Source organism: Hipposideros armiger, unplaced genomic scaffold (assembly GCF_001890085.2).
Source record: "Hipposideros armiger isolate ML-2016 unplaced genomic scaffold, ASM189008v1 scaffold_94, whole genome shotgun sequence".
Lineage (NCBI taxonomy): Eukaryota > Metazoa > Chordata > Mammalia > Chiroptera > Hipposideridae > Hipposideros > Hipposideros armiger.
Genome location: NW_017731444.1, coordinates 4,430,994 through 4,440,552, shown reverse-complemented (window position 1 = coordinate 4,440,552; position 9,559 = coordinate 4,430,994). Strand labels below are relative to the sequence as shown.

The 9,559-nt window shown below is 49.3% G+C and overlaps 2 protein-coding genes across 2 annotated transcripts in view; one reads left to right on the top strand and one right to left on the bottom strand.

The window, feature by feature from the left end:
• Positions 1–331, bottom strand: part of BPIFB2 (BPI fold containing family B member 2) — a 17,202-nt gene extending 16,871 nt beyond the window's left edge. Inside the window, exon 1 of the mRNA XM_019645694.1 lies at positions 223–331. Within this exon, the coding sequence (XP_019501239.1) occupies positions 223–331 (109 nt within the window). The remainder of the gene's footprint in view (positions 1–222) is intronic.
• A 4,222-nt stretch (positions 332–4,553) lies between these two features.
• Positions 4,554–9,559, top strand: part of SUN5 (Sad1 and UNC84 domain containing 5) — an 18,773-nt gene continuing 13,767 nt past the window's right edge. The window contains 4 exon segments of the mRNA XM_019645693.1: positions 4,554–4,590; positions 5,262–5,336; positions 6,342–6,408; positions 7,326–7,387. Coding sequence (XP_019501238.1) covers positions 4,554–4,590; positions 5,262–5,336; positions 6,342–6,408; positions 7,326–7,387 — 241 coding nt within the window.

Below are 9,559 nucleotides of genomic sequence, written 5' to 3'. Positions count from 1 at the left end.
CCCATGAATTCACTTAACAAATATTTGTTAAGCAGCACTATGTCAGGCACTGTCTGGGAGCCAGAGACACAGTGCCAGATAAGACCTGGGCCCTCAGGGGTCTTTTCAGTTCACAGATACAATATGCACACTTAGGAATGTACACACACATGCAAACATGGACTCACGTGCACACACTCATGCACAGATACACACGGGACAGCCCCGCATCATGTCTCTTACCATAACTCAGCACGGCCTTGTTGAGTCTGACCACTGTGACCGGCTTGGAGGCGCCAACCAGGGGCAGCAACAGAGCCAAGAGCAGGCCCAGCCCGCATGCCCGAACCATGGTGGTCTTAGCCACTGCCCCTTAAGATCTGTGGGCTGAGGTGGGAACAAGCATCAGAGAACTTGTCCAGAATGCCCTCCTATCCACAGCCTGGAGGTCACAAGCCCTGAGTGTGGATCCCAGCCCTGCCCCAGGCCCCACACGCCAGTTTTGCATCTCTGCATTGGGAAGAATCATCTTCCCCTGCCTGCTTCGTCAGGAGCTATGGAGGGGTCTGGTCTGGAAATGGCCCCCAAGGCCCCGAGAAGACATGGTCTTGCCTAAGGCCACACAGCAAATTAGGGCTGGTGCAGGACCCAAGCCATGCAGGAGGTTGGTGACACTCTTAGATGGGGAGACTGAAGGCAGCTTCCTGTCCCAAGGAAAGCGCCCCGGCTCACCACCCTGAGACCCAGGGCTGTGTCACCACATGCCGGAAATCCAGCCCAGTTTGACACCCCAGCCTGGGGTCCAGCTGTCTGAACCCAGACAGGGGAGGACCCGGGGTGGCTCCTGTCCTCATCTCATCCTGTGCCAGGTAAAGAATGTCCAGAAAGTGGGCCTCTTCACAGCCCTCTGACCCAGCCCAGCTGATTGGTCAGATCTATGTTCAAATGGGGGAGAGGGAGCTAAGTGGGAATGAGGGGCCACTGCTCGGATGGGCTGAGTCCCGGTGGGCAGCACTTCCCAGAGTCCCACAGCAAGACCAGGGATGCACCGTTCTGCAGAAGAGAGCTGGAGGTAGGGTCTCCACTAAATAGATGGAGAAGTCAAGGTTCCTCTTTGGAGGAGGGCCAGTCCGTCCCCAGTCCTACCTCAGGTGGTTCCTGGAGCAGGTGGACTCCCAGACCCAGCCAAGCCCTCCTCTGCCCTAAGCAGGTGTGGAAGCTGCTTTATGAGGCTCCCTGGTGTGCAGGGCCCACCGGGAAGGGATGTGGGGAGGGACAGGTTTGCTTGTGGTTGCAAGTGTTTTCCTTGCAAACATGGCCTGTGCCAGTGTCTCATCTCACATGGGCAGTGGGGCTGCCACGTAGCCAGGCCCAGCTGCCAACCACTGCAAGACCCTGGGGTTGGGCAGTTTTGGGGCATCAAAGGCCAGAAGATTTCTGGAAGGAGAGCTGCTTCCAGGAGGGTCCCCTCCTCATCCCAGACCCAAAGTCAGGGGGACAGCTGCAGTAACCTCTCAGGCCTGGTGCCTCCACACTGGCCCAGAAACATGACTGTTTTAGGAGGAGCAGGAGGCTACCTGAGCCTCAACCCCAGTGACTGACTGAGCCCTGCTCCTGGTCACACACTGAGCCCTCACCCTTTTCATAGACTGAGCCCTGATCCTCATCAGACATTGAGCTCTAACTCAAAGGGCAGCAAAGAGGGTGTGAATGACCCAGTTCCTGCTACTTAACACCCCAGCATATCCCACTCTCCAAATGCACATTTCACTCACTATGGATTTAGCCCAAGGGTCGGCAAACTTTTGAGACGGAAGAGCCAACCCTGTCCCTCACAACAATTTAAAAATTATTCGAGAGCCATAAAACAAATGAAATCACCATTATGTGAATAATGTCCTTCAAAATTTTTATAAATGAAACTATGATAGTTTTACTTTCATTTTCAATTTTATTTCAGAGCCACATGTACGCACCCAAAGAGCCGCATGTGGCTCGCGAGCCGCAGTTTGCCGACCCCTGATTTAGCCCATCATGTCTTTCCACACTACAAGCTCCAGGCTCTCCCTGGGTCATATGGGGCCCACAGAACTGTGCACAAACATAAAGGAGTTTATACATATGTGTGTGTATGAGGGTTATGTGTGTGTTTATATGTGTGCGCATAGTCGTGTATACATGTGCATGAGGTCATAATTACTGGCATCAGAGGCAAGTGTGTGTTTGTGTGTGAGTGTGCACATGAAATGGGCATACTGACATATTGGTTTATTGTGTTACATGCTTGTTTACATGACCCTGTATGCGTGCAGATGTGGGGAATTCTGCACACAGTATGTGTATGTGGGCTTGGTATACTGAGTGTGTCTGCACATCTGTGTACATGGCGTTAAGTGCATGTATATATGTGTACATGTGGATAGTGACTGTTTCCAGGTATTAGGGGGTGTATATGTGTTTGTGTGTGTACGTACCTGTGGGCTTGGGAGGTGATGGAATAACTGCTGGGAAGACCCCTTCGTTTCTCTGTATGGCTCGCCTGGGGTACAGGCACAAGGGACCTTGGGGCCCTCCCCAACTCCAGAGCCCTCCATGGCTCCTAGCAACTCCACACCAGCCCAAATGCCATGCCCAGAACCCAGGCCCACCTTGTGCCAGGTCCCCACTAGAGCCCACAGAGCTGACAGAAATAGGTCCCCACTAGAGCCCACAGAGCTGACAGAATCCACAGATACCATTAAGCTCTCCCCTGAGAGGCCAGAGTTCACCTGGACCAGACCGACTTCCTAGCCAGTGCTCCCCTGCCCTATTCTATAGGCCAAAGGGAATGAAAAGAGCCAGCTGTGTGCTCCCTAATACCCTACTGCTAGCCTCAGTTTGTCCCTTACCTAAGACCAGCCCTCCGGGCCCTCACCATAGCTGAAGCAAACAGCAGACTCAGTGTAGAGGGGTGCAAATATTGACTGAAGTCACTCTCAGTGTTTGCTCTCTGCATGAACGCTTCCTCTTCCTTGGTATTTCCAGCACAGGGAGCACTGGGGGACAGCCAGTAGACACAAATGAGGGAGATTCTCACCTGCCCCACCTCCTTACAGTAATGGTGAGAGCACTGTTCAGTGGCACCTGGACCATGCCAGGTGTTCTGCCAGCCACTTTCCCCTTGTCCCAGGCATGAGAGCTCATTCTGCTCACCTCTGCAGCCAATGCCTGGAACATACCAGGTGCTTAATAAGTACCTGTTGAATGAATAAGTGAATGTACAATTGAAAGGCCCTTGTAACAATTGTAGCGGCAGCATTTCAGGGCTTCCCCTTCATCAAATATTCTTGAGGGTACTGTGTTAGTTTCCTACAGCTGCTATAACAAATTGCCACAAACTTAGTGATTTAAAAAATGAATTATTGGGTTGTGGGAAAAGTCATGACGCATTTTTGCAACGAAAAACATGGCAAAAATACGTCATGACTTTTCCGACAACCCAATATTATCTTTCAGTTCTGGAGGTCAGAAGTCCAAAATGGATCTCCCTGGGCTAAAATCAGGGTCTTTGTTGCTTTCTAGGGGCTCTAAAAGAGGATCTGTTTCCTTGGCTCATGGCCCCATCCTCCATCTTCAAAGCCAGCAAGTTGGGCCGAGCGTTCCTCAGGCTGCCACCTCTCTCCTCTTCTGCCTCCTTCTTCCACTTATAAAGACCCTTGTCATTACGTTGGGCCTACCTGGATAACCTAGGATATTCTCCCACCTCAAAGTCATCTTATTAGCAACCTTAATCCCATCTGCAAGCTTGAGTTCCCTTTTGTTATGTAACCTAACATATTCACATGTTCAGGTTTTAGTACACAGACCTTTGGGAGGGATTCTTTCTTTAGTTCACAAGTATTTAGCCTGCAATTTGAGCAACTGCCACCAGGGGGCAAAAGTGAATTCATTTCAGCTTCACACTCCAAATAGGCTCTCCACAGGCAGGGCTGACAGAAAGAAACATAACCAGATGTTTCCACTCTGTTATGTTCTTGTTTTTCCCCAGTAAAAGGTGAACTTTATTAAAACAACAACGTACATACATTCTTTTGCGTTATGCAAAATGTCCCCCAGTGAGAAGCCCCGCGTTCTAAAATGTATTCAAATACAACCAAGGAAGGTGGCAAGTCTGGGAAGCTCGGGGCAGGAGCGGGTCTGGAGCAAGAAAAAGCATGGCCTGGATATTGGAGCCTCAGCGCTCACCCCTGCCCAGACCCTGAGACCCTGGCATGGCCCTTCCTGTCTTGAGGCCTCAATTTCTCCAACTTTAAGGTTGGTCAGAATGGGTTCCTCTGAGAGGAAGTTCCAGGGCTGAGCTGGAGACAGGGCAGAACACCCCCATACACAGCTGCTCTGTGAGGTCACAGTGCCAACAGCTCCACTTGACCCAGCAGGTTCCACATGGCACCTTCCAGAGAACGCTAGGAGGCAGCACTATCAGCTACTTCCTCCTCGCCAGCTCTCAGAGAGCCCCACCATTGCCCCGTCCTAGAGAAGGAAACCCATGCCACGGCCCTTGAGGAGCCCGAGGGACCCGTGTGACCCGCCTGACAATGCGACCCACCCCTGCAGAAATCCCAGGTCCAGGAGGTAAGGACAGCAGCCCCTCCCGCTGCCTAGCCCTTTACAGGTTACAGAACGCTGCCCCTCTGCCCTCTCCTTGGAGGTGAGCGGGGATCACCACCTGCACTTTGTAGATGCAGCAACCGAGGTCAGAGAGGTCTGACAGTGGCTTTCCTAGTCTTCTAGCCAGGAAGTGGTGGAGCAGTCACCCTTTCAGCCATGATTATTGAGTACCTATTGAGTACCAGGCACTGGGCAAAGTGTTGGGAGCACAGCATTGCACCTGGATTTGGGGTCAGCCAAACCTAGGTCTGTCCCTGATTCGCAGGCTGCTGGTCTTGGGCAAACGTTTGTGCAACTCAGTTTCTCAATCCAAAATGTGGGAACACCACGTAAAATGCCATTGTGAATCTTGTCAGCCCCAGGGTCGTCCAACGCGGCCGGAACGCCTGCAGGATGACAGAGGAGTCCTCGCTAAGCACGCGTGAGCAAGGAGGGGAAAAAAGGGAGCCCTGGGGTCTTCGTGGGCAGCAAGGGGCCTAGGCTCAGAGATGTCAGGTGGGCAACCCAGGATCACCCACCAAGGAGCAGAGCAGGGGGCAGGGGTACTCTCACCAAGCTCTGGGTGCTCCCCAGGTGTCTGCAGCTACCACGTCCCAGAGGACGACAGTGACACGACAGCTTTATGTTTTCTGCAGGTGATGCCTTCCTGTTGCCAATCCGCCTCAATGGCCCACCCCCAGGCTTGAGTCAGTGCATCCTGGGATGTATGTGTACGTATAGACTCAAGAGCCGCCTTGGACATCAATGTGGGCCTGGGAGAGGGCCCAGCTTCAGGCCACGCTGACCTGGGGAGAGGGGTTAGGCCTGTGCTGGCTCAGGGGAGGGAGGAAGCCATTGGTTGAGCTTTGGAGGTCTTCCCATCAGAGATGACGAGGTGCCATTCCAGCCGGGATCTCTTTGGTGATTGGAGAGACGGAGTATGAGGGAAACTTGCAATTTGGGGGAGACGCTAACTGCCAGCCCTCCCCTGCTCTGCTACCAGCCTGGCCACTGGGCCAGGAGGCCACTGAGAAAGTCATAGGAATTGGTTTGATGCAACTCACCCTCTCTTCAGGGACATGGTTCTGATCACACCCTAAAGATCAGTTTTCTACTTCTATGTTCACCCATCCATCCCTCCATTTATTCATTCACAAAGTCATTTATCCAACTATCTGTTTACGTATCCATCTGTTGTAATATCCATGTAGCCCATGAGTTCACTCATCCATCCATTCACTGAGCCATCCACCCATCCATTCTTCTATCCTTCCTCCCATTCTCCCATCCTCTAGCTATTCATCTTCTAAACCATTCTCTTACCTACTCTTTGGTCCATCTCTGTATCCTCCTACCTACTCATCCATCCTGATTTCCTACTTTTTGCCTAGCTCCGCTGGGCAATGCTGAGCACCCAGGATGAACCAAACAAGGACCCTGTCCTTGAGAAGCTCCCGGTGTCTAGAAATGGACATTCGCACATCCCAGACATTTTGTGCTCCTGTGTCACTATTAAGTATGCGTATCAATAACTGCCCATTGCAAGCAGTACTCACCTATAGGACTCATACTCATTCCAAGGGGCACTTACCCATAAGCAAAGCAGGGCTGCCCTGGGGTCAACTAGCAAGTCGAGGAGGTCTCCCAGCTCCGGGGTCTACCCCAGCCCCAGGACAGCCATGAGTCATTGCAGGCTAAGGGTGCAGCTACTCACTGGTCTCCTGTCTTCTCTGCAGCCTGGATCACCTGCATGGCCTGCTTCCTGAGGACTCAGGCCCATCAAGTTCTATTCAACAACTGCAGGTGAGCAGGGGCAGGTGGGGGAAGGGCGATGGAGGCTGGGGGCATGCAGCTGGTGACTATGGCAGCCCCCTCACTGGTTTGAACCTCCCTTTGATCTCCAGACCAGATGAGCTATCCCAAACCTGGCTTTTATCAGGTTCCCCTCACCCCGAAACCTACTATGGCTCCCCACTGCTCCAGCAGCTCAGCCTGCAGCCCTCTGAAACCCTGCCACACCCTTTCTTTCTGAGCTGCCCTCATTCTGCTTCCTGCTGTGAACCCGTTGGGCCAGCGAGGCTAGGGTTCTCACTCCCTGGACCCACTATTGCTATTCCCACCTCCGCACCTTTGCACGTGCCGTTCTTCCCGCCTGGAATGCCCATCCCTTCCTTCCCGCTACCTTTCCTGCCCCTGCAAGCTCCTCTGAATTCTTGCAGCGCCTTCCACCTCATTCGTTCACTTGAAGTTTATGCACTAAACACTTCCTTAATGCCTCCTCTGGGCTCAGCCTTGGCCCCACCACTCATGAGCTCCCAGTTGGGTAGGAAAGGCAGACACCAAAACCAGTGCCAAGCTGGGAGTGTGGGAAGTGTGACTCTGGAGGTTATAAGAGGAGGGGACATTCGAGCTGAACCCTGAGGAATGTGTTCACCAGGAGGGAAGACGGGAGGGAACAAGCAGTCAGTAGATGGAGAAAGGGAGTGATAAAGACCCAGGTGACCACTGTGAGTTGATCTCTGATGGCCCCAAATGCTGGGATAAGAGTTCTTTTCCCCCTGTGATGCTGTAGAGCCATCGAACATGGCCAGCATCTTGGAGAGGGTGTCACTGCCCAGAGAAGGACCTGCTCCTCAGGGTGAGAAAGGGGTGAGGGCCAGACCAGGACCAGCCTGTTCAAAGCCCTGCCTCACCTTGACCACTGCTTCTCTGTCTTCCAGATGCAAGCTGCTCTTCCAGAAGCTCATGGAAAAGACAGGTGTCCTGGTCCTCTGTGCTTTCGGTGCGTCCCCAGGGCCCCGCCCCATCCCAGGTGGAGGGATCCCTCACTCTCGCCCATTGTAGGGGAAGAAGGAGTGAGGGCTCTGATACTATGTGACACTGGATGATACACTGCCTCTCCATGAGCCTCAGTTCCCCCGCTTGTCTAATGAGTGTTGCCGTGAGGATTAAATAAAATGATGGCCAAGAAAATTTTTCAAATGTTAAGAAAAGCTTTCAAACGTGTAAAGCTCTCCCCAAACCATGTTACGATCATTGTCCCTCCCTCTCTCTGGGTTTCTGTGGCTCCTTGCAGTTCCCACCACCTCCTCCCCTGTCACAGCTCTGCTTTCTCAAGCAAAGGCATCTCCTCCCGCCCCTCCAATGTAAGGGGAAGGGGGTGAATTTCCTAGGAAATTAGAAATTCCTAGAAAACTTAACCCAACAAATGAGATGTTCTCAAAATAACAGCTTTATTGAGATACAATTCACATACCATAAAATCACAATTTTAAAGTGTATAATTCAGTCATTATTAGGACATTTGCAAAGTTGCCCCTTCATCACCGCTATCAAATTTCAGTGTTTTCACTACTCCAAAAAGCAACTCTCCAGTCCCTGGCAGTCATTCCCTATTCCTCCTCCCCCCAGGTCTAAGAACCACTCATCTATTTTCTGTCTCCATGTATTTGCTTATTCTGGACTTTTCATAGAAATGGAATCATACAATATGTGGTCCTCATGGCTTCTTTCATTTATCATAATGTTTCCAGAGTTCACCCATGTTGTAGCATATATCATTAGCATTTCACTCCTTTTTACGGTTGAAAACATTCCACGTATGGATATGCCACACTCTGTTTATGCATTCATCAGTTGATAGGTACTAGGGTTGTTTCTGCTCCTTGGCTATCATTAATAATGCTGTTATAAACATTCCTGCAAAATTTTGTGTGAACATTTGTTTTTAATTCTCTTGGTGTAAATTACTGGATCATATGATAACTCTACGTCTAACTATCTGAGGAATTTCCAAACTATCTTTGTTTTTAAAGCAGCTGCACCATTTTACATGCCCACCAGCAAAGTATGAGGGTTCCAATTTCTCCACATCCTCACCAACACTTGTTATTTTATTTTTTGGATTGATTGCTATATTTATTAAATATGCGCTTATTTTAGTCATCCCAGTGAGTGTGAAGTGGTATCTCATTGTGGTTTTTATTTCATCTCCCTAATGACTAGTGATGGTGAACATCTTTTGATGTGCTTACTAACCATTTATATATCTTCTTTGGTAAAATATCTACTCTGATCTTTGCCCATTTTTAAACTGGGTTATTTGTCTTTTATTATTGAGTTGTCAGAGTTTATTATACAGTGTAGATACAAGTTCCTTATCAGATAGATGATCTGCAAATATTTTCTCTCATTCTGTGGGTTGTCTTTTTAGTTTCTTGATAGTGGTGTCCTTTGCAACACAAAATTTTTTAATTTTGATGAAGTCCAATTTATTTTATGTTTTTTCTTTTGTCATTTGTGTTTTTGGTGTCATATCTAAGAAACCATTGCCTAATCCAACACCATGAAGATTTACTCTCATGTTTTCTTCTAAGATATTTATAGTGTTAATCCTTACATTTAGGTCCATGATCTATTTTTGAGTTAATTTTTCCATATGGTGTGAGGTAAAGGTCCAATTTCATTCTTTTGAATATAGATATCCAGTTGTTTCCACACCATTTATTGAAAAGACTATTCTTTTTCCCATTGAATTGTCTTGGCACCGTTATTGAAAATCAATTGATTATCAATGTGAAGTTTTATTTCTAGACTCTCAATTTTACTCCATTGATCTATATGTCTATCTGTTTGCCAGTACAACACTGGGTTGATTGCTATAGCTTTGCAGGAAGTTTTGAAATCTAGAGGTGTGAGTTCTCCAACTTTGTTCTTTTTAAGACTCCTTTGGCTGTTATGGGTCCTTTATGTTTCAATATCAATTTTAGGGTCAGCTTTTCCATTTCCACAGGGGAGGAGAAAAGGCCATGGGGAGTTTGATAAGGACTGCATTGATCCATAGATGAATTTGGGAAGCAGCGTTAAGTATCGTTAGGGTGGTAACAATATTACGTCTTCCAATCAATGAACATGGGCTGTCTTCCCATTATTGATGGATATCTCTGTCTTCTTT